At 43.1% G+C, this 25,377-nt stretch overlaps 1 protein-coding gene across 1 annotated transcript; it reads right to left on the bottom strand.

Moving 5' to 3' along the window:
* Positions 1-5,934: 5,934 nt before the first annotated feature.
* On the bottom strand, positions 5,935-17,818 carry LOC131932493 (homeobox protein Hox-D3-like). The gene is made up of 4 exons (XM_059289408.1): positions 17,641-17,818; positions 12,927-14,152; positions 6,682-6,839; positions 5,935-6,510 (listed from the first exon to the last, which is right to left on the bottom strand). Exons 2-4 carry the CDS (start codon positions 14,134-14,136, stop codon positions 6,064-6,066), a joined length of 1,815 nt encoding a protein of 604 aa, XP_059145391.1. The 5' UTR covers positions 14,137-14,152; positions 17,641-17,818; the 3' UTR covers positions 5,935-6,063.
* Between the last annotated feature and the right edge of the window lie 7,559 nt (positions 17,819-25,377).

The following is a 25,377-nucleotide window of genomic DNA, read 5'->3' as shown; positions in this document are numbered from 1 at the left end:
TCGGCCATTGACTTACTACCGTCCTTGTGGTCGAATAAAAAATGTATTGATTAAATAAAAATCTGATGATAGATTACTGACGCAATTAAAAGCATAATAGCCGATTCATCTTGTTTAATATGTAAATCAATATTTGAGCCGTCAAACTGAGGTGAACAGTTTTGATGAATGAGACATTTTGATTAACGGCGGATTTTATGTTTTCCTCAAAGCTGGGGGGTTTGACGTTTGCTATTTTTAACCATTGGAAATTTCCGTTTAGTTCTCGTGTCATTTTAAGTGCTTTAAAAGCATGTTATATGGATCTGAGTTTTTAAAAGGCTAGCTTATAAAAACATTTGCTTTTAATCTAATCAACCTAAGCATTCTATTAGGAATTTTTTTTTTAAATTATATCTTAGGTGTTTTAATTCAAGTACTATGTTATGAAAAGCAAAGTTTCTTTCGGGCAAGGGGGGGGAGGACTTGAAACTTTGGGTGGGGGTGGGGTAGGACTTAAATTGCCGGGGTGAGATGGCGACACTGGCTAAAGTGTATTTTCCATAGAAATTTTATTTTTATTCTATTTCGTCCGGGGGACAGTGCCCCTGCTCCACCCCCCCCCCCCCTTCCCAGAGACGCCTGAAAGAATCTGCTGGAAAGTGTAGATGTGGTGGTGTATGTGGTGGATTTGTTGGTTAGATGTAGTGGGAAAGATAAATCATCCCCCTCCCGCGTACACGTAAATTATGCTACCCCCTCCGCCCCTCCTCAGTCTCTACTTCATCTCCCCCTCCCCCCCCCACCCTCCCGTCCCCACGGTGGAGTGACAACTTTTGATGAGCCAGTCCTCGTTGTTTCGTGATCCAGCATGACCCTTTGTTTTGGCCGTCCAGACGGCCGTGGTCTGGCTGTTACCTCAACCCTCCCCTGTCGTATGTTCCCCGGCAGTTCATGTTTGTGCCCCCCCCCCCCCCCCCACGTGACACACATTTCACTTGTAATTTTCTGATTTTGAATTTAGTAACTCGCAGTTTAGTGACCTAATTCAAATCGCGAGTTAAACAATTTCAAATCTTGTACAATAGATACTAATTGTTTTATCTGAAACTGTACAAATTAGGGTCGTATTCCAATTTCAAATTCGTGACAGAGAAAGCTTTGTAAAGTCCCCTACTTAATAATTAAGTTCTAAAAAAAAAATCGACAAATTAAATGGTACTCAAACCGGCACTTATAATCAGAGGGGGGAAAAACAAACCGACGCTCATAATCTGAGGGGGGGGGGGGGGGGGTAACACATAAGTAATGGCATCATGCAGTTAAACCACAACAGTCGCTAGATTATTTATAAACGTTAAAACTTCTGTAATTAAAGAAATTTGATAGTGTGATTTTTTTAAGTATTATCTTTGTATAAATGCGATGTATTTGACACTAAAATGTTATATAATAGTGGGCTTTGTCTAAAGCAGGGGTCTCCAAACTTTTCAGCCCGAGGGCCGCATTAACTATCAAATATAAGTTCGGGGGCCAGAGTTTCTTCCAGGCATCTCTTCGGATATATATATATATATATATATATATATATATATATATATATATATATATATATATATATATATATATATATATATATATATATATATATATTCAAATTTCAAGTACCCCTACCCGAGAAAAAAAGCCTGAAAGAAACATTGTCGAGGACCGACAACAGACTCTAGGTCCAAGTTTGTTCTCAAATTTTTCTCAAAAAGATCTCCGAGGGCCGGATGAGATGACCTCGCGGGCCGCATCCGGCCCGCGGGCCGTAGTTTGGAGACCCCTGGTCTAAAGGTATATATTAGAGGGGTTTGTCCAATGTTTACAAAATAGAGCGTGTGTAATCTTGAAACTTTTTTTTATCTATATGGTGAGGGGGCGGGAGGGCTGATTGTGACGGCTTTTAATCATAGCTACCTGGACGGCCAAATAATCGCTTAATCTTCCTATTGTACGCCGACATAATCCCCGTCTACCTGTGGTTGGGTTGAAAGCCAGATCGTGGTTAATGGGAGCGCTGAAGATTAATTAAACAATAGCGCCAAGATTAATTAAAACGGTACGCTAGATGTTCATGTGGCCAATTACGTCCGTGTGCGATCAACTCGGCCGCTTAAGATGATCAAAGGCAGCCCTCAGATCAGAAGCCGCCGGGACGGGAGTGAGCGACCCTTATGATAAATATTAATGGATCTGTTGAGAGTGGCGTCCCCTTGTTTCGGGTTAATTATTTATTTAGGTATTACGAGCCTGTGGTAACATGGTCGTTATTAGGATAGACGTGGCCCACGTGACGTCATCTAAGTGGCGCGGTCCTGGGTTCAGTGGACGTCAGCTCTGAGGGGGGGGGGATGTTTACCAGGGAGGGCATAACGAGAGAGGGCACAACGAGAGAGGGCATAACGAGAGAGGGCACAATGAGAGAGGGCACAATGAGAGAGGGCGCAATGAGAGAGGGCTCGACAAGAAAGAGCACAACGAGACTGTGCATAGCAGAAAGTATAACGAGAGAGGGCATAACAAGAGAGGGCACGAAAAAACATGGCATAACAAGAGAGGGCACGACAAGAGAGGGCACATCAATTTATCAAGAGATGAGCAAGCTGTTTAGGGGGTCCCAAAATCCAATCATAATTAAATATTTGTAAACGACCTGACCCGCGGCGTATCATACGCCGCGATTAAGTTGTTTTATTTTCTACTTTTCAGAACTTCATAGTTAGTGAATTTCGTGCACATTGGTTGCGTTTTTGTAAATAAAAACAAAGCTACTAGCACGGTATTAACTCTACAATCTCTAACCCATTCTGTATATCACATCCTCCGGCATGCCAGATTTGTGGCTTCTACTCACAGTTATGGCCGGCAATGAAATGCTTATACAAAAATTTAAAAAAATTATGTTACAAATCTGAATTATTTCAGGCTTTAAATCAGACGGGGTCATGGTGGATGGGTAATGTGTGTGAGGGGGTGGGGTGGATGGGTAATGTAGCAGACACTGACCTCAGAAATAGCAGACACTGACCCCCACAAATAGCAAAAACTGACCCCACAAGTATCAAATGGTGACCCAAAAATTGGCAAACAATGATCTCTCATCCCAGCAAGTAGCTAACAGTAACCCCGAATCTCAAAGTTGATTGTCACCAGGAGCCATCGTGACTCAACAATGCTGACCTTTCCATAGTGACCTATCCATTATGACCAATCCATAGTGACCTATCCATTATGACCAATCCATAGTGACCTATCCATAGTGTGAGCTATCCCCCCCCCCCCAAAGCCAGGTGAGTAACAAATTGACCTAATCCCACTTATGTTTAATAACTCACCCGACCAGTCAACGCAATTTGACCATCCACACCGCGCCAAACCAATATTTGTGAACTGACATTTGATTGGTTGACTGATTCCATTCCTTGCATCCATTGGTCGAGAGGGGGTAAACACAGCATATTTCAATAAATCGTTACACATCAAAGAGCTAAAACTTGCACGGTACGGAGGGGGATGAAAGGTGGTTTTGTGGCCAAATTAGCGGGCTGGTGGTTTTATTTTCACCTGCTTGGGTGAACAATATCTACACAGCGTGTTCGGGAGTTTAGAATGGTTTACTTTCGAGAGGTCACGTGATTTGATGAAACAAATTACGGCGGGTGGTGTCTGGTCTAGAGGTTAGCACTGACCAAATGGTCGATGTCTGGTCTAGAGGTCAACACTGACCAAATGGTCGATGTCTGGTCTAGAGGTCAGCACTGACCAAATGGTCGATGTCTGGTCTAGAGGTCAACACTGACCAAATGGTCGATGTCTGGTCTAGAGGTCAGCACTGACCAAATGGTCGATGTCTGGTCTAGAGGTCATCACTGACCAAATGGTCGATGTCTGGTCTAGAGGTCAGCACTGACCAAATGGTCGATGATGTCATAGTCAAAGATACGTGGCTGACTAAACCAGCTTATTCATAGCAATTAACTGAATTTGTTTGTATGATTTTGAAGGCATTGTAATGTATTAAACCTATGGGGGCGTAGAAAAGGCTCGTTAGATATCAAGTAGGTGCTTTTTGTTCCAAATTTATGATGTTCATGGCCGTGATTTGGTAGAGGCCGATAATGTTGTTGGCTGTTGTTTGGGAGGGGGTGGTGAGTGGGGGTGGGGGTGAGAAGGCGATTGCTGACCTGAGTTCTGGACTACAAAACTGGAGTTTGAGTCTGCACGAGTTCACTCAGCGCTATTGGGTACCTGGCATAAATTATGGTGATGGAATCAAGACCCCTGGAGCTTATTGCTTTAATTTTTAATTTTTGTAAACGATGGTCTAAAGCAGTGGTCTCCAAACTTTTCAGCCGGAGGGCCGCATTAACTATCAAATATAAGTTCGGGGGCCAGAGTTTCTTCCAGACATCTCATTGGGGTGGCATTTTTCCGCAGCCACCTACAACAAACATTTTTTTCCGTGGACAAAAAGATCTCCGAGGGCCGGATGAGAGAACCTCGCGGGCCGCATTCGGCCCGCGGGCCGTAGTTTGGAGACCCCTGGTCTAAAGTGACTACGACTAAATGTTTTTTGGAAAGACTAAGCCATTAGTAGCTGATAGTCACACATCAGTCTGTCACTTGGATAGAGGGTAAGCTATGATTAAACACGAACTAGGGCTGTGACTTTAGAGGGGGGAGAGGTAGTGACAAAGTCACAACTTAACGTGATACAGCAGTTGATTGCTGGATCGACGTCCGCGGCGAGGCTTGTTGGACCAGCAGGTCAAATGATATATTGGTCGTGTGGGGGTACTTCATGTATGGTGTCAGTTGGCTACTGGTCATTCATGTGCATGTATTGGTTGACTAGGGATCTATATCGTGTTGTTCATGTGACTAGGAGACAAAACTTTAAAAAAAATGAAAACAAAAGAATGCTGTAAACCTTTTATTGGTGTCATGGTGAGTACAATCTAGTTTGACAAGCACACACGTAACAGATAGTTTTCCCTGAGACCATTACATCGTTTATTTATTCAAGCAACAATCAGCAACACAAAATATCCTGGCTACATATATGTACATTTATCTGGTAGGTTCTGGATGCCATAGCGGGTTACCGTAGGTAGGTTCTGGGTACCATAGCGGGTTACCGTAGGTAGGTTCTGGGTACCATAGCGGGTTACCGTAGGTAGGGTCTAGGTGCCATTGAACGGGGAAATAATTGTTCCTTTAGTCACCTGACATTTCAAACATCACAAAAAAAAAACATGAATTTGTATTTACATTTTTTATACAAGTCGAGTGGTAAGAAATCTGACATTGCTTCCTTCCTAATATGGGAAGAAACTGGTGTAAATGAAGTCGGCAAATTGCGACCTATGGCCTGGGCGCCACTGATGGAGAGCCTTAGGGGCTCCCAATAGATTTGGGCGCCTGATAGGTTTGGGCGCGACAAAGGTTGCGGGTAAAGAAAAATATTAAATGTAATGACTGACATCTAGGGCCCAAATCAGAAGCTCCGGCAGTGGTGTAGCGAGATGGGGTGTGTGTCATTGGTAGGAGTCAAATCCATGATGGGGGTGGGGGCACTGTCATGCTGCTCCGCCCTCGGTACGACACACAATGTTGATGCCCATGTTGATGTCCAGCGTTAGAGAGCTGGTACGATACACGGGCCCAATGTTGATGTCCAGCGTTAGAGAGTTGGTACGACACACGGGCCCAATGTCCAGCGTTAGAGAGTTGGTACGACACACGGGCCCAATGTTGATGTCCAGCGTTAGAGAGTTGGTACGATACACGGGCCCAATGTTGATGTCCAGCGTTAGAGAGTTGGTACGACACACGGGCCCAATGTCCAGCGTTAGAGAGTTGGTACGACACACGGGCCCAATGTCCAGCGTTAGAGAGTTGGTACGATACACGGGCCCAATGTCCAGCGATAGAGAGTTGGTACGACACACGGGCCCAATGTCCAGCGATAGAGAGTTGGTACGATACACGGGCCCAATGTCCAGCTTTAGACAGTTTGTCCCCGGATGATGCGGGAACTCAGTCGATGCCGAAAGGAAACATTGGCAGCATGAATGGGAAGGGGGGAGTCCCGCCTGAAGGGTTCACTGGAATTCTGGGTAACGGTTTCCTGAACATGACGTCATCAAAACTGGCTCGCTTCTCGGGGTGGAAAGCCAGTTCGTGTTCTGGGATATGGGATTTTAAAAAACTTGAGGCACCTGGGGCGTCTCCTGGAGTAAAGGGGAAAATTGGAGGCATTTGGTAGGCGGGGCTGACGTAGGGGGCGCCCCGGGGGTACAGTAGAGAGAGAAGACTGGCGGGTTGACTGGGCAGTTGACTCGACCCCGGGGGACCGTGCGGGAACGAAGCCGACGCGGCCGCAGCGAGGTAGGCGTACAGGTGGTGGTCCGGTGCTATCCCGTACGGCCAGGTTAGGGACAGTCTCTGCCGCTTGTCTTTCATGCGTCTGTTCTGGAACCACACCTAAAGGATATAAAGAAACAAATCAGTGTTGGTGTGAGTAGGTGCCGATCTAGGCTTTTGGTGGGATTTTTTTTAGCGAGGAGGTGGGGGAGGGCGAGGTTGCAGTACTTGAGAGAAATCTCTAAAAATAGATTTGTGTATTGATCAGTAAAAAAAACAACGAGGTCTGACCTTGATAGTGCTCTCTGGAAGGTTCATGGAGGCCGCCAGTTCGCATCTCTTAGGGCGGGATATGTAGTTTTCCTTAGAGAACTCCTGCTCGAGCTTGGTGATCTGGTCCTTGGTGAAGGCTGTCCTGTAGCGCCGTGACTGGTTGTCGGTGGGGGAATCTGGGGGAGAGGCATGGTATTCTGGTCAGCTGGGCACAGGGGTAGTACACTGGGCACAGGGGTGCTACACTGGGCAGAGGGGTGGTACACTGGTCAGAGGGGTGCTACACTGGTCAGCTGGGCACAGGGGTGGTACACTGGGTAGAGGGGCACAGGGGTGGTACACTGGGCAGAGGGGTGGCACTTTGGGCAGAGGGGTGGTATATAGCAGCTGGGGTGGAAGTATGGTATGCTTGGGGCTGCATCTTCTTACCTTTGTGCAATATAGTGTTCCTATATGCGTCAGTTAATGAGATTTAATACACAGTTTAATACATCGTATATAATTACGATTTTTTTTTAAACAAGTGAACACCATGTCTGCCAATGCAGACATTTTTGCCGTTTCCATTCCTTGAACTATCAAACTGAATAGCCATCTTTTTTTTTCTTCCCGCATGTATTCGATACCAGGCCCCAAAGGCCAACCGCTAACCGTCTCCGCGCCGTATCACCTGGGATTTGTTCCGCTTCTAATCCCGCGCTGAGAAACGAAATCTCCCAACTTTATCATTCAAACTTTAATACGCCTGCACGCATACGTGGTCACCAGTGTGAACTGCGCATGCATGATCGCCAGTGTGAACTGCGCAATAGTTAGGTGCTGGGGTAGAAAAATCAGGGATAAACGTTTCCAGCCAATTAAAGTTGCCCGTTTAACCCCCTCCCTCCCCAGCCTGTTCACAATGAAGCGATAACACCGCTATACCCCCAATTAAACAATCCAATGTGGTGTTCTCTCCCCTTTAACCGATGCTTCACTGACGCTGTTTACACTTTTAAAAGCGCTCTTCTGTCCAGGGGACGATACTCGCTCTAATACTAAAGGGACATAACGCGTATCTTTAAAAAGTCTTTCGCAGACAAGTTTTAAATCGACACCATTAAGACAGGTGAGCGATGTTTTCGGTGCTGCGTTAATTGTTTGTGTGAGTGGGTAACATTAACAAAGAAAATAATATAGGACTCATAGAATTACATCATTATTAAGGGAATAATTATAACAAAACATACCTAAAGCAGTTAGTTTGTATGTATTATTCAGTGGTAGAATTTGGACTAATAAAATAGCAGATATACTATTTGTAAGTACATCGTACAGTACAATATTTAAACTGACTTAGCAATGTAAAGGCGAACATAAACAAACATATAACACGTATCAAGAGGACAATAGACAACAAATACAGAAAAACTGAATATAACGAATCACATCTGCATCAATATGGTGTAACCCCCCCCCCCCCCCCCACCCCCCATTGGTGACGCGTATGTGTATAGAGCTCAAATCGCCCTCCATTGATCTGCAGGTGTTGAAAGTTGACCCATGAAATTACGCCAAACGATCAAAGCCGGTTAATTGAGAGCAACATTAATTGGGTGGCTTGGTTTTTATGGCCTGCTACAATATAGGCATAGTTTGTGTGGGGAGTTTACCGAATACACCCGTTCCTCTCCACCCCACCCCCACACAGCACAAAGTTCAAACCCTCTTTGTCTAGACACTGCTAAGACTAAACCACTGGGGTGAATGGGTTTATTTTACAAGGTGACGTGAATTCTGGCCGATCGTAAAGTGGGTGATACAGGGGTTCGTTGTGCGACTGATGACGTCAGCCAGTGGACAACACCCTGGTCAGTTTAACGACCACGAGCCAGCTGCTAAAAATAGAGGTCACGTTACACCGGCTCTCTCCCCCCACCCCCACCCCACCCCCAGACAGAGAGTAGCTGTACACGCCGTGTGGAAAGCTGGGTGTTGGTCATGTGCACTTTAGTGCTACTCAAGTCTGGGTACTGTTTTACTGCTGGGTGTTGGTCATGTGCACTTTAGTGCTACTCAAGTCTGGGTACTGTTTTACTGCTGGGTGTTGGTCATGTGCACTTTAGTGCTACTCAAGTCTGGGTACTGTTTTACTGCTGGGTGCTGGTCATGTGCACTTTAGTGCTACTCAAGTCTGGGTACTGTTTTACTGCTGGGTGTTGGTCATGTGCACTTTAGTGCTACTCAAGTCTGGGTACTGTTTTACTGCTGGGTGTTGGTCATGTGCACTTTAGTGCTACTCAAGTCTGGGTACTGTTTTACTGCTGGGTGTTGGTCATGTGCACTTTAGTGCTACTCAAGTCTGGGTACTGTTTTACTGCTGAGTTCTGGTCATGTGCACTTTAGTGCTACTCAAGTCTGGGTACTGTTTTACTGCTGGGTGTTGGTCATGTGCACTTTAGTGCTACTCAAGTCTGGGTACTCTTTTACTGCTGAGTTCTGGTCATGTGCACTTTAGTGCTACTCACGTATGATTCAAAAGGCAACAAAGGAACACAGACAATTGATAGTGTGGCAAGCATGGGTCAGCAAGGGAACAGTGCGGCGAGCATTGGTCAGCAAGGGAACACAGTGTGGCAAGCATTGGGTCAGCAAGGGAACAGTGCGGCGAGCATTGGGTCAGCAAGGGAACACAGTGCGGCGAGCATGGGTCAGCAAGGGAACACAGTGCGGCGAGCATTGGGTCAGCAAGGGAACACAGTGCGGCGAGCATGGGTCAGCAAAGGGAACAGTATGGCAAGCATGGGTCAGCAAGGGAACACAGTGTAGCGAGCATGGGTCAGCAAGGGAACAGTGCGGCGAGCATTGGGTCAGCAAGGGAACAGTGCGGCGAGCATTGGGTCAGCAAGGGAACACAGTGTGGCAAGCATTGGGTCAGCAAGGGAACACAGTGTGGCAAGCATTGGGTCAGCAAGGGAACAGTGCGGCGAGCATTGGGTCAGCAAGGGAACACAGTGCGGCGAGCATGGGTCAGCAAGGGAACAGTGCGGCGAGCATTGGGTCAGCAAGGGAACAGTGCGGCGAGCATTGGGTCAGCAAGGGAACAGTGCGGCGAGCATTGGGTCAGCAAGGGAACAGTGCGGCGAGCATTGGGTCAGCAAGGGAACACAGTGTGGCAAGCATTGGGTCAGCAAGGGAACACAGTGCGGCGAGCATTGGGTCAGCAAGGGAACACAGTGCGGCGAGCATGGGTCAGCAAAGGGAACAGTATGGCAAGCATGGGTCAGCAAGGGAACACAGTGTAGCGAGCATGGGTCAGCAAGGGAACACAGTGCGGCGAGCATGGGTCAGCAAGGGAACAGTGCGGCGAGCATGGGTCAGTAAGAGAAAAACACCAGTTTTACCGCCTATTCTATACACAACATGTAAACTATTCCTGTACATGGAAGAATTGTGTTGATGTCTGACCACAACAAACCACGTGGTTTTCTACAGCTAAACCTGTTTGATAACAACCCAAACAGCGGCTATATAACAAACCACACAGCGCTATATAACAAACCACACAGCGCTATATAACTCACACATAGGCTATATAACAAACCACACAGCGCTATATAACTCACACATAGGCTATATAACAAACCACACAGCGCTATATAACTCACACATAGGCTATATAACAAACCACACAGCGCTATATAACTCACACATAGGCTATATAACAAACCACACAGCGCTATATAACTCACACATAGGCTATATAACAAACCACACAGCAGCTATATAACTCACACATAGGCTATATAACAAACCACACAGCGCTATATAACTCACACATAGGCTATATAACAAACCACACAGCAGCTATATAACTCACACATAGGCTATATAACAAACCACACAGCAGCTATATAACTCACACATAGGCTATATAACAAACCACACAGCGCTATATAACTCACACATAGGCTATATAACAAACCACACAGCGGCTATATAACTCACACATCGGCTATATAACAAACCACACAGCTGCTTTAAGTACCCACCCAGCTGCCAACACCCACACAACTGCTGTTACACCCCTCACAACTGCTGTCACACCCCACCCAACTGCTGTTACACCCCACCCAACTGCCAACACCCACTACAACCCGCCGCTCCTAACTGCGCCAATACAAACAACACTTGCAACACGGCCCGTTCAGCCACCGGCAACGACTTTTTAAAATTGTTTATTTACACATTCTATGAGCCCGAGTGATTGATCATTAATACTTTAGCGGCGGTATCGATCTCCTTTTCTCCTTCCAAATATCGCTAAGCCGCTCTTTTAACATCAAAGGCGCCGTTAATTCGATTAGCAAGCGGATATGGGCCGATTGAGTCGGCCTTTTACCACCTCTCTCACACCTTGTGTTGGGGCTAGATGAGGCGGAACGAGGGCTGCCTGTCTTTTGATAGCGCCGAGAAGAAAAGATTTGATTGGCTAATGATTGTAGACGTGAATTATCCCTACCGGTCGTTGGGGGCTAATTATTGCCGTAGGATTACGTCATTACGTCACTGGAAGCCATTTCCGGTTTTCAACATCAGATCAGAAATAAGGGTCGCAGACGGCGCTTGGAGGGAGGTATTTTATGGCGGCCATCAGGTGGTGGGGGGGGGGGTTCTGATTCTAGCAACAGATAGGGGCTGGACATCCCGGCGGTGGACGGGGGGAGATCCAGAGACGGGTCAGCCGCGGAGGGACATTAATCTGTCATAAAAACATTAGGGGCCCTAGACTGGACGCTTAAAACGGCATTAAGGTCTCCTCAAGCAGACGTGGAGAGGGTTGGTGCGATGATGGACAATGTCAGAGGGTCGGGTTCGGCATAAAAGCGCGGGAAGCGGGTGGTGGGGGCGATGAAGGAGGGCATCGAGTTACTTAATGTATTCAAAATGGCCCTGGAGTATGACAATGGTTTTATGCTTGTCCTATGTGCTTGATAATATTCCTGATCTCCGCCAGACCATCTTAAGGTGGCCAGATAACACTTGTGACACCTTGTTGGTTGAGAGCTACGGGCCTCAAGCTTCTAATGGCTAGCTACTATTCAGTTTCTTCCAGGCATCTTTTCGGAGGGGCTGTGCCCCTGCTCCCCCCCCCCCCCCTTTCCCCCCCCCCATGGAATTTATGCAGAACACATACTTTTACTATTGACCGCCCCCCCCCCCCCCGGAGAAAAAAGTCTGAAAGAAACACTGCTACTATTTCGTCAATGAGCCCAGTATGATTCGAACCAGGCACTTTAAGTCGGGGTTTGGGTATCCTACACAACAAACCACCACACGTATGTTGCATAAGTTTTAACATACGGAACAATTACATTAAAATGCTCCACCTCTCATAATGTCACATACATAAATTAACATAAATCAACATAATGTGCAACTATTCAAGTTTTTTAACTCAAATAAAGCCCAAGCGAGAGCCACGCGTTGCAAACAACATATAGAGCACAGTGGCAATGAGATTTGAACCCAGACCCCATGTTTCTCCCACATCAATTCGGTACTCTGACCCACGTGACATGACGTCATGTTTACTTAGCAGAGACGTTCATTTGTCATAATGAGCAACAAGTCAACGGTAATTTGTCATAATGAGCAACAAGTCAATTCCTCTCGTTTGTTATCATCTCTTTTATCTAGGTTTATTGCGCCACATCGCGCGCCCGGGGGGGCCGGGGTTTCTTCTAATGACGGTCATTAGTGGCACCCTCGCAGTCGGCTCGTGTGTTGGCGGGGTGATTGCGTTCTGTTCTCATCCTCTGGCTAAATAGACCGTTACTGTGTGACAAATGAGGGGAGGCAATGACGCGTTTCGCCAGACTAACAGTTGAGGGGAGGAGGGGGGACTTGTACGGCTAATAGAGGAGTTGACGAACTATCCTACACTTGTCATTTCATGGGCAACAATTAATCACACAGATACACCACACGTACTATAATATATGTGTGCATACATAGACTGACAATTATGTATACATGTGCGCATATATATCTAGGTATAGGCAACTTATTTGGGGAATGGCCATTTTTAAAACTACTTTATGTACGGTGTACAGTTAACTACCTGGATGTATATGAGAAGAAAAATCTGCCTGCATATAAACCATCCTCCTCTAGTAAACGAGCTCTATTGTTTTAATTGTCGCTTGCTGTTTGTGACCTCTGACCTGACCTATGTTTGACCTCGGACCTGTATCTTATAATACAAGAAAAAGTGGACCTACCTCTTAGGTAATTAAACTGAGATCCAGGTGATGACGCGGGGCCAGGTGACGTCATGTCGCGTATCTCATCTGCCGTGCCGGTGACGTCACGTCGGTACATGTCGCTTGGATCTTGTTTTGACGTCACCGTCTCCTCTATGGTGCGTAATTTCTTATGTGGTCTGTGCTCCCAAGGTTGGCTGGCGTGGTGGTGGGCGTGGGACGGGGAGGGTGGGGACCTTTCCCTCACGGGTGGGTACACGCCAGCGTGGTGGTGGACGTGGGACGGGGAGGGTGAAGACCTTTCCCTCACGGGTGGGTACACGCCAGTATGTTGGTGGGCGTGGGACGGGGAGGGTGGGGACCTTTCCCTGACGGGTGGGTACACGCCAGCGTGGTGGTGGGCGTGGGACGGGGAGGGTGGGGAACTTTCCCTCAGAGGTGGGTACACGCCAGCGTGGGAGAATGACCTGTCCTGGTAGGCGGGGGAGCGGGGCGAGTTCCTGCCGTTGGTCTTTGAGAAGGCTGAGATGTGGGTCCCCACCCCCAGGCCCGGGGGTGATGAAATCTGGAGGCTACCCTGGGAATGTAAGTGTTCCAGTCCTGCATCACGTCTGCTGTTGTCCACAGTTTCCTGCCCGCCGTGACCACCCCTGCCCGTGAAACTGTCATGAGGGTGAGCTACATCCGGGCTAGTACAGCGCTGACCTAGATCGTGGTGGTGTCCACCAACGGAAACCACGTGACGCTGAGAGACCGGCGCTGCCAGGCCAGGCACCACGAAGGGTGGGGGGTGAAGTGGTCGGTGCTGGTTCAACAGCTCCGTCCAGTGACCTTGACCCATGAACGTGGAGTGACGTAACCGCTCCTCCCTCAACTGAGCCTCGAAGTGCCGGTAGTCTGGCACTGTCCTCGGGTAGTCTACCAGTCGGTCTTCACGTCCATGACACGTGGTGACGTCATCTTCGGGAATGTCCGTTTTTAACGGCGAGTTTTGTAACGTCGCCGCCTGCAAGCAATCGTCCTGTTTAAAGCCAGCCTTCAAGTCCTTGTGGCAGGCTCGCGCGTCACCGCCGTCCTCGTCCTCCGATTTGGAGTTCGAATCCCTGCTGGAGGGGGATAATCGATCGTCTACGTCACAGCTTTCGTCATCGGTGACGTCATCGATGTTGATGTCTGAATCGTCATCATTGTGAGAGGGTGTGGGGTCGGCTGTTGGCTTTGACTGCATTTTACAACCGCCAAGCCTAATTGTGACCAAAAAAATACAACATGTCGTCAGTAAAACATTAATTAGCTGATTCAGAGATGTATAAAACTTAGAACACTAATAACACAAATTAGTCACGTGCTCATCAGCATGAAGCTGCTTGCTTTTTACAATAATAAATAACATTTATCTAATAGATATAATAAAAACAACACAATATTAAAAATGTCTATAATTTTTAAAAAATAATGTTACACTAAACATTGCAATAAATATTTTAGCAGTGTAAATGCAATACTAGCAAATATTTTATTTCCATTTTTAAATATATCTCCGTGTAGATTAATTCTCGTATAATTGCGCATTTTTTAAGATCTCCGTGTATTTTATTTCTGTGTACAATTTTAAATATAAATAATTATTTTTGTAGATTTCTGTCTTTTTAAAAGTTAAATATGTTTAAACATGTTAGTATTATTTTGTTTCCTGCGTATTTTTTTTTATATAAATATTTAAACGGTGTATGCCCTATACTTAATACATTTTTTTTTAAATGTCCGTGTTCACGTATTTCTCTTTATTACTAATTTTTTATACTAATTTTATTTATGAAATATTTTTAAAATGTCTTTCGGTATATTATTTGTCTTTAGTTCCGTGGTTTCAGTGTTTGTATTGGTAATACACGGTTGCCTCCGACTCTTATGTTGTTCTTTACAAAACAAAGTGATGAACACCGGCGTTTAATTTACACAATACTTGAACTCAGTGAATTTTAACAGATATGGAAATAAAGTGAAAAAAAAAACAGAATCGATCTATATCAGAGGACTTTTGTTTAGAGTGATGTAGATGACTGGCATTTAATTTATGGAGAATGTTAGGGAATAAACCGTTTTATTGTTCGGAAAATGATGCGCACTGATCAAATATGATTTAATCAAATTTCTTATGACGTGGGTAGTGACTGGGTTTCTTGTAAAAATGAACAAATTTTTTGATAATGGTTTTATTATTAAAACCTACACAATAGGATAGACGGTATCTTCAATAAAATATAGGTCTGGGAGTGGGGGTTAGGACTTTGGTATCGTTATTGGCGATACTAGCTATTCGAATATGTAAGTATCGCTAATCAACAACTTCCGTTTAATTGTAGTCAGAGTATCAATCATAGCATCATTTAGAATCTCATAACAAACTAAACCTAAGCACACAACTTAGGGTACGACTAAGCGAACTGAGCCCAAAGTCTCACCTAGCTTAAAGATGTGGGTGTGAGAAATAGAGGGTCGAGGTGACATGGAAACTATGGTTATCGGGACTCTGCTGGTGAGGGACATTTAAAGGCGTGGCTGTGGGAATTTGAGTGACAATGGGTGTGTAGATGAACCTAAGTAATATCACATGGCGACAAGTGCCAGATCGGCACTTGTCCAGGGGGGGGGGGGAGAGAAGAATGACATGGGTTTAATTGAACAAACACTAGCTCACTTCACGTTCCATCCTGCTAGTCGACTGGATGTTTTAATTTGTTTTATAGGCCAACTTATCAAAAATTTTAATTTACGTCTACCATCACAATAGTTTTGACGACGCATGTAAATTAAGCTTGAGTTTGATTGACATGTTTATGGTTAAAAAAATTGTTTTATTAGCTGGTTTTTCCTCAAAACATTATACTTACACATCTTAGGAATTATTTACATGTTACATTTGCACATCTAATGAATTACTCGTATGTTTATCATCAAAACATTAAATTTACACATCTAATGAATTATTCGCATGTCCATCATCAAAACATTACATTTACACATCTTATGAATTATTCTATTCGTATGTTTATCATCAAAACATTAAATTTACACATCTAATGAATTATTTGCATGTTTATCATCAAAACATTACATTTACACATCTAATGAATTATTCTATTCCGTATGTTTATCATCAAAACATTAAATTTACACATCTAATGAATTATTCGCATGTTTATCATCAAAACATTACATTTACACATTTTAGGAATTATTCGTATGTTTATCATCAAAACATTACATTTACACGTTTATTGAATTATTCGCATGTTTATCATCAAAACATTACATTTACACATCTAATGAATTATTCTATTCGCATGTTTATCATCAAAACATTATAGTTACACATCTTAGAAGAGCTGAGCCCTGGTTCTGAATGTTGATGTTATACACTTTAGTATAATCCCACCACAAATAGATTTTTTCTTTACAACAATTTTCTCTCTGCATAATTGATTTAACCAGATTGATAATGAATATTGATCAATGTAAAAGGTATTTATAAAAGCAATTCTAATAATTTCGCTATTTTCAGAGAGAACAATTGCATTATCATTATGTAATACCAAATTGTGACAGTCTATATGTCAAATGCTAGCGTTTATTCTTCAGTAAAGCTACTCTTCCGTAATGTAGGAACCAGTGACCATTATTAGTTATCATAATCAACCCATGGGTATCACAAACCTAATCTAACTAAAAACACTATCAGTCTATCACTACCTGATCCTATCATTAACGTACCTATCACTTAACAAATTATCATTAACGTAATTTAGCACTAACCTAACCTAATTTAAAAGCAGCTACCTGAACCCTAACAAATTTAGATCTAGCTCTCTATTAATTAAAAATAAACGATTAATAATTAAATTAAGTTTCCATCACCATCATGCCTGGAGACATTGGAAGCCAATGATGGCCGTTTGGTACTATTTAACTTAACAGAAATGTAGCCTGCTGTACTCACCAAGTTCGTGTCATAAACGAAATCATAGCAAGCCTTTCCCGGTTTAAGTTTTTAACATTAGATCTAGATCTAGATATCTACCTATTTAGAATCTACGTCTTAAATTGATGTTTTCTGTGATACTCAGCTAGATCTAGATCTAAATGATGCGGAATTCTGACAGGGTCCAAACCCAACTAAAACTTAGGATTTATTAGATTAGGGTTTTAGAGGCCTAATCTTTACACTTTACACGACATACACTGGGCAGTCTACAGCCTACAGTTAGACTGTTAGATCGATACCTTGATTCTATATCAAGATGTAAAAACAAGTAAGGGGGGGGGGGGGGGGGGGCATGAGACAATACGAAAAAGCCTTATCGGGCCTTCTTTATTCTTAATGGGACAACCCTTTCCATACAATGATGTATGGCATACATCATTAACTTAAATATTATAGTCTAGATTCTAGATCTAGACATTTTAAATAACTTATGAAATACGTGAAAGACTAGACAAAGATTAGTAGAAAAATCTAGTATAGGACTAATTATTAATATAAAAATATTAAATATTATTAATTTAAAATAAAATTATAAGTTTTAATATCTGTAGACAGTAGAGTGTAGACTGTAGATCTAGAATCTACATAACATAGACTAGACTCGACTAATTATAATTAATTATACATAAAGAGATCTAGAATCTAAATCTAGATCTACTGTTATATTAAAAAATCATTTTTACAAACCTTAATTTTGAAGATCTAGACTCTAGAATACTCTAGGTCTAGTCTAGATTAAATCTAGATTCTAGATCTAGAAATCTAGATTTCTAGATTAGAATGGTCCAAAAATCTGGATATGGTCTTCTTGATCTGGGGTGGTACAATAATCCCAAATTGCTGAATTTGTTGCAGTAAATATTGAATTTATAGATCTAGAATGTAGCCACGATACTAATACTACTTTAAATGCCAGTTGTGCTGTTTTAAACTAATCTAGAAATCTAGATCCAGTCTATGAATTTCTAGATGTCAGCTATAGTATTACTATGGCTCCATCCTAGCACAAGACTCAAAACGCTGGAGATCTGCGTGATGTCGCCTTGACTGCTACACATCGGTCGTCAGTGTGTCACATAGGCCAGCACACAACAGCGCGGGCGGACCGTTCCACTATGTCAGACGCCAAAGTTAGCTTCAAAAGAAACGTCAATTCAGGAGAGGAATGGAGGGGTGTTTGAAATTTTCTTAATCTTATCATCGCCTGCTCTCAACTGCGTCCAATTTGCCGAAAGGCGGGACTTACTCGACGGTAAACATGACAGCTGAACTCCTGTGTTGTGTCTGCACGGCTCGCGCGACTAACCAGCAACGCTGATTTTGATTGGTTCATAAGGCGGGTCCCTCGCACGATCCGCAGTAACATGATTGGCTACTGAAAATGGCTATTTATTTATTTTTTTGAAACACGCGAATGTCTAAAAGGAATATAATAAGAACTAACTACAATAAAAGCTTGCGGCTTTTTTTTTTGTTCTGTTATTGCTGTATGAGAAACGGAAGTGAACAAGTATTTTTGACAGCTTTGATGCCACTCACAGCGTGCGATTTGGCGGCTAATGACGTCTGCTCTTAAAGGGGGTGGGGGGGGGGGGGGGGGCTTGTACGAATCGCTCACGCGACAACATCTGCATCACCCTCTGTGTACAGCATAACTTGAGCACTGATTTTCTAAAAATAGAATCGATATTGATTAAGAGAAAATAAACAAATTAATTGGAATATTTCTCCTCCCAGTGTCCGTAGATGGACCTTCCAAAAATGGATGTGTTAAATTGTGTTATGTTGTCAATAGGGCTGGTAAGTAGACCACCAACATGTTCCACGGCTCAATAAAACCTGCACGGTCCATAGAACTGGTTGGTGACCTACTTACCAGCCCTATTAGTATGGCCTTTTCGGGTATTGGTATGAAACACACCAAATTATGTTATATTATGTTATGTTATTCATGTTAGACCTATACTAATACAAGAGTACATCAAATCACCACTTGCTTCGTGGAATTTAACTTTTTGTGATGTCGGTGTTTCGACTTAAATATCTAAACACTAAATCTTGCCATAACTGTGGTACTTTTGGTACTTTTCGGTAATTTTTTTATTTCCAGTCGACTTCATCGATAATTTTTCCAGTCAGCTTCACCGATAATCTGTCCCATCGGCTACAACAGCGGTAACCTTCTGCTGAGAGTTCACCTCGTTACAGCTTACACACTGCTGCCTCAGAGGTTAGGCAGCTGCAATTGAAAGATTTACTCATGCACAGTAGTACTAGTAGGCTACAGATGGACATCGCAGTTGTGGATTAAACCGCTACAAAAATGTTGCTTAATCCACGAAAATTTTTACTTCTAATCCACAAAAAAAACATGGTTGCCTAATCCACGAAAAACTTGTTGATTTCATCCAAAGTTGCCCCACGTCTTGTGTGCATGTGTTTCAAGAGGTAACATTTTATCGTGAAATCTGAAATGTAAGATTAAAACAATTACATAGGCTGTAATATGTAAGATAGAGATAGACTTGTGTGTATGGGAGTCGTGTTGTATTGATCCACACTAGTAAACAATGTCTGTGTATGGGAGTAGTGTTATATTGAACACAAACACACTAGTAAACAATGTGTGTGGGAGTAGTGTTATATTGAACACAAACACACTAGTAAACAATGTGTGTGGGAGTAGTGTTATATTGAACACACACACACTAGTAAACAATGTGTGTGTGTGGGAGTAGTGTTGTATTGAACACACACACACTAGTAAACAATGTGTGTGGGAGTAGTGTTATATTGAACACACACACACTAGTAAACAATGTGTGTGTGTGGGAGTAGTGTTGTATTGAACACACACACACTAGTAAACATTGTGTATGTGTGGGAGTAGTGTTATATTGAACACACACACACTAGTAAACAATGTGTGTGTATGTGGGAGTAGTGTTATAACGACCCACACTAGTAAACAATGTGTGTGTGAGAGAGTAGCGTTGTATTGACCCACACTAGTAAACAATGTGTGTATGGGAGTAGTGTTATAACGACCACACACTGGTAAACAAAAGGGAAGATGAAAAGAAAAACTATCTCGGTTGTCGTATTAGAAAACTTTCTCAAATATGACAGAAAAATGTCCTGTGGATGGTTGAACAAAATGTGTGTACACACATATGGGTTGTCACATTAGGTTCCCAGAAAGAACCGCAACGGAAAAAAGCGCAACGGAAAAAAGCGCAAATCAAAAAGCGCAACGGAAATAAGCGCAAACGGAAAAAAGCGCAAAGAGAAAAAAGCGCACACAGAAAAAAGCGCAAACAGAAAAAAGCGCAAACGGAAAAAAGCGCAAAGAGAAAAAAGCGCACACGGAAAAAAGCGCAAAGAGAAAAAAGCGCAAACAGAAAAAACCGCAAAGAGAAAAAAGCGCACACAGAAAAAAGCGCAAACAGAAAAAAGCGCAAACGGAAAAAAGCGCAAAGAGAAAAAAGCGCAAACGGAAAAAAGCGCAAACAGAAAAAAGCGCACACCAGAAAAAAGCGCAAACGGAAAAAAGCGCAAACGGAAAAAAGCGCAAACAGAAAAAAGCGCAAACGGAAAAAAGCGCAAACAGAAAAAAGCGCACACAGAAAAAAGCGCAAACAGAAAAAAGCGCAAACGGAAAAAAGCGCAAACAGAAAAAAGCGCACACAGAAAAAAGCGCAAACGGAAAAAAGCGCAAACAGAAACAGAAAAATGCGCAACCAGAAAAAAAACAACGAAAAATGTGCAAAAGAGAAATTTAGCACAAAGACCATATGGACTAGATGACACATTTATACATGACTGTTAGGACTGCTGTGAGAGTGTCGTGTTTGATCACGTGATCTACTACCATTAAAAGCGTACCACTACCATCTGCATTCCCATCACCACGATACAGGCGAAAATCACTTTACACAATGCCTATTATTTTCTTGGTCAATAATTATTCAACTACTATTCTCGTATAAACATAAAACTATCGACATTACACGAAGTATCTCTCACATTCTCCCTAGTCCGAACTACCTAGCTTGCATACTATAACAACCCGTTCCTATGGCAAAACTTCACTCTCTTTCATCCGCGTCATCAAACATGCATTCGTCATATCTCTCGTAACAACATTCATTCGCACCAAAATAACAATTTTGTATTTAATATTTTTTCACATCATGACGCACCTACCTACCTACCACCCACCTACCTACCTACCTACCTAACTACCCACCTACCCACTTACCCACTTACCCACCTACCCACCTACCCGCCTACATACTTACCAAACTACCCACCAAAAAAGTATCGGCGAAGTTCGTAAGTTTCGTAAACTGTACTAGACATCTTTTTTTTAATGAAAATTCATTGACATCATTGACATATGTTACATATATGTTACATTTTGCGACAACCTTAATTAGTGCGTTGGGCTTGTATGAAAACTCACTTCGAACTAACTCAATTACATGCTATTTATTTTAACATTACACGGTAAGCGTCACCCAACTGTTGTGATGTGAGGCGAGGACAGGTTCGACAATAAACCAACACGAAAGTACGAAAGAGACAAAGATTGCCTATTAGAGAATGGACCCCTTAACTTTCCTAACCCCACCATTTATTATACCCTACCTAACCTCTAAATTTACTGCGCTAAATGTCACTTCCCTCCCAATCGTTCCTATTCTACAGAATGGTGTATACTATTTATTTACATTCTTTAATCTCAATATAACTAAAATAGACTTTTGTTTGAAGGGTAATGGAAACATGTAAACAAAAGGGACGCTACTCTAAATCTATGCGAATACTTATATGCAGTGTGGGTGGGTGGATGGATGTGTGGGTGGGTGGATGGATGTGTGGGTGGGTGGGTAGATGTGTGGGTGGGTGGGTGGATGTGTCGGTGGGTGGATGGATGTGTGGGTGGGTGGATGGATGGATGAATGTGTGGGTGAGTGGTACGCTTTAAATGGTAGTAGATCACGTGATCAAACACGACACTCTCACAGCAGCCCTAACAGTCATGTATAAATGTGTCATCTAGTCCATATGGTCTTTATGCTAAATTTCTCTTTTGCACATTTTTCGTTGTGTTTTTTCTGGTTGCGCATTTTCTGTTTCTGTTTGCGCTTTTTTCCGTTTGCGCTTTTTTCTGTGTGCGCTTTTTTCTGCTTGCGCTTTTTTCCGTTTGCGCTTTTTTCTGTTTGCGCTTTTTTCTGTGTGCGCTTTTTTCTGTTTGCGCTTTTTTCCGTTTGCGCTTTTTTCTGTTTGCGCTTTTTTCCGTGTGCGCTTTTTTCTGTTTGCGCTTTTTTCCGTTTGCGCTTTTTTCTCTTTGCGCTTTTTTCCGTTTGCGCTTTTTTCTGTTTGCGCTTTTTTCTGTGTGTGCTTTTTTCTCTTTGCGCTTTTTTCTGTTTGCGCTTTTTTCTCTTTGCGCTTTTTTCCGTGTGCGCTTTTTTCTCTTTGCGCTTTTTTCCGTTTGCGCTTTTTTCTGTTTGCGCTTTTTTCTGTGTGCGCTTTTTTCTCTTTGCGCTTTTTTCCGTTTGCGCTTTTTTCTCTTTGCGCTTTTTTCTGTGTGCGCTTTTTTCTCTTTGCGCTTTTTTCCGTGTGCGCTTTTTTCCGTTGCGCTTTTCGTTTTGCGCTTTTTTCCGTTGCGCTTTTTTCCGTTGCGGTTCTTTCCGGCCACCGTCACATTAAGGCCAATGTCAGCGTTGTTGTCATGTTAAATGTCAGCGTTGTTGTCATGTTAAATGTCAGCGTTGTTGTCATGTTAAATGTCAGCTTTCTTGTCATGTTAAATCAATTTTCAGTGTTGTTGTCATGTTAAATGTCGGTGTTGTTGTCATTTTAAATGTCAGCGTTGTTGTCATGTTAAATGTCAGCGTTGTTGTCATGTTAAATGTCGGTGTTGTTGTCATTTTAAATGTCAGCGTTGTTGTCATGTTAAATGTCAGCGTTGTTGTCATGTTAAATGTCAGCGTTGTTATGTTTAATCAAATGTCAGCGTTGTTGTCATTTTAAATCAAATGTCAGGCTAGTCGTCAAGTTAAGTTAACTGCCAAACCTGTTATTTATGCAAAATTCACGAATATTTACGTTGGGGGGGGGGGGGGGGGGGGGCTATTCCACCTGGCCAAAAATACGGACAATTAAAATTAAAAGGCATCATTTTTGCAAAGACGTGGGACAGGGGTGAGATGGGTGAGGGTAAAATGGCCCCCAAAAAAAAGCGTGATGTTGTATGTGAACCACCCCCCCCCCCCCCTCCCCCGACCCCACCCTTTAGTGGTAAAAGATGTCAGAGACCTTACGTTAATTAACAGAAAATGCGTGTAATAATTGTCCTCTACGTACGTATTATTACTATGTATGCAGCAGTGTTTCTTCCAGACTTTTTTCTCCCGGGGGTCACTTGAAATTTTCGGGAGGGGGGGGGGGGGGGGGCAGTACATGTTGTTACATGTTGGCATTATTAAAATTTAAGTTTCCTACAATAAAATATATTTAGTAATAAAATTAATTACAAATTAGAAAGTTCTTTAGAAATAGGTTTTGATCAACTATATTCATCCTTTATCTAACATTCATCTCAAACTGCTAAAATAACTTCGAGAAAGAAATAATTGCTCTGTTGGTTTAGCCGCTAAGGCAAGAACGTTAAAATTAGGGTTAAGCTTCTAAATATTGTTGTAAAGAACCGAATAAGAACAAATTGAATCGCAAATGTAATACAAACCCATCATTGTGGGAGGGTCGTCAAGACATGGAGAGAGGGATAACTCGGCTAACATTTTGATTGTCTCCCCTAGGACGCGCTAATTTCCCCTTAATTTATCACTGAACAGAAATCATCTCGATACAGTCTACACGGTGACAGCGGGGATTCCCCAATAACAACGTCAATGCTGGACGTGAGTAAGTGTGATCGGCCTTTGTGACCCTCGACAGCTGACCGCTCAGACATCCGCACTGACAAGATAATTGCTCGCTAAAAATCTGGTAAGTGCTTGCCGCGACCCCACGACGAACAGCGACTTGGGTCACCAATGTCATCTACATAAGAAATAAAAACATCATTTGGAAATCTATACAAACTGATTACGCCAAGGACTTCACGATATAAATAGACGTGTTTTTTTAAAAGACGATAAGTGGCCTTACACTGTAGCAGGTCTTTGCTAAAGGCGCGATTAGAACGGAAATTCCCGTTGTCTGCTTGAAACAAATATTTGAGCCGGGGACAATGAGGGATGAATTCATCAATTATCTCATTTGTCGCGGCCACAATGGGGATGGGTAGGGAGGAGCTGCCCGGGCAGTGGGTAGCGGTGTTAGCTCCCTCGGGCTGAGGCCGTTGTCTCGTTTGGCATCGATCCCGGGACACTTGTTGGCCCCCGACTGAGCGACAGCAATTATAATCGTGCCGTGAGAAACACGGGGGAGAACTCTGAACAGGTCTGCTGTTGTCTGGAGTTATCTTGACATGAATACCTAAAACCACCCGATGAGTTTATTGGTCTGATTGTCCAAACATTTCCCACTTCCCACGTCAGTCTACACTGCCCGCAGTCATGCTTTGGGGTGGGTTTGTCTAGTTTTAAAAGCAGAGATTTTGGTTTACAATTTGTTTCGTTTAGTTTTAGGAATATAATCCACTATTTTTAGATTGAGACACTCAGAAAAAGCATGTGTACGGTATGCCCCTATAGCAATTTCTTATGTGACAAAATGTTTCTCGAATAACACAAAATGTGTATCGCATAAAAAGGTGTGTTGTATAACAAAATATCAATGCTACATAACACAATTTTGAATCGTTTAACTTTAAATTATGTAATTTTGTAAAGTGAAATTTGATGTGTGTGTGTTTTTTGTTTTTTGTTTTTTTTTATAATGAAGCGTAACAAAAATATTTTGAAATCAAGATCCAGCATATTCACAAAACAGATTGAGCTTTTGATCAATGTATGGTTTTGTGTAGGGTGTTGAAAACGAACCAAAACGGAATCATTCTTTACGTCTTCCGGTCTTACTCGAGTAAATCGAAAAATTGCCGTCATAATGTAATACAATGTAATCTACGTTCGCTGTTGCTATCGACGCCAGTTGCGTATCGAGGGGGGGGGGGACATATGTCCCCGGGCGCCGACCTTAGGGGGCGCCAAAATGGGTTGGAAAAATAAATTGTTAGGTTGAGGGGGGTGTAAATTGTAAGTTTGAGGGGGGAGGGTGCAAATCGAAATCTTGAGGGGGGGTGCAAATCGAAAAGTTTGTCCCCGGGCACCGGGAAGGGTCGCTACGCCTCTGATCGTCGCATTATGTCAGCATGGAAAATAGGTTTTGCTGCTAGCGCCACTATAAGCCTAACACGGACCTGCATCCTAAACTTGACTATAACCACGATCC

This window comes from Physella acuta, unplaced genomic scaffold, assembly GCF_028476545.2.
Source record: "Physella acuta isolate Inbredline_101_S28 unplaced genomic scaffold, ASM2847654v3 ptg002188l, whole genome shotgun sequence".
NCBI classification, from domain to species: domain Eukaryota; kingdom Metazoa; phylum Mollusca; class Gastropoda; family Physidae; genus Physella; species Physella acuta.
This window is presented reverse-complemented; position numbering and strand designations above follow the sequence as displayed.

What these genes read in the sequence shown, in the direction of transcription:
- LOC131932493 (XM_059289408.1), bottom strand. Translation starts at nt 14,136, where the DNA reads ATGCAGTCAAAGCCAACAGCCGACCCCACACCCTCTCACAATGATGAC. An exon ending in TCAGTTTAATTACCTAAGAG is followed by an intron (nt 6,840 to 12,926) that starts GTAGGTCCACTT and finishes CCTCTCCCCCAG; the next exon opens with ATTCCCCCACCGACAACCAG. An exon ending in TTCCAGAGAGCACTATCAAG is followed by an intron (nt 6,511 to 6,681) that starts GTCAGACCTCGT and finishes TATATCCTTTAG; the next exon opens with GTGTGGTTCCAGAACAGACG.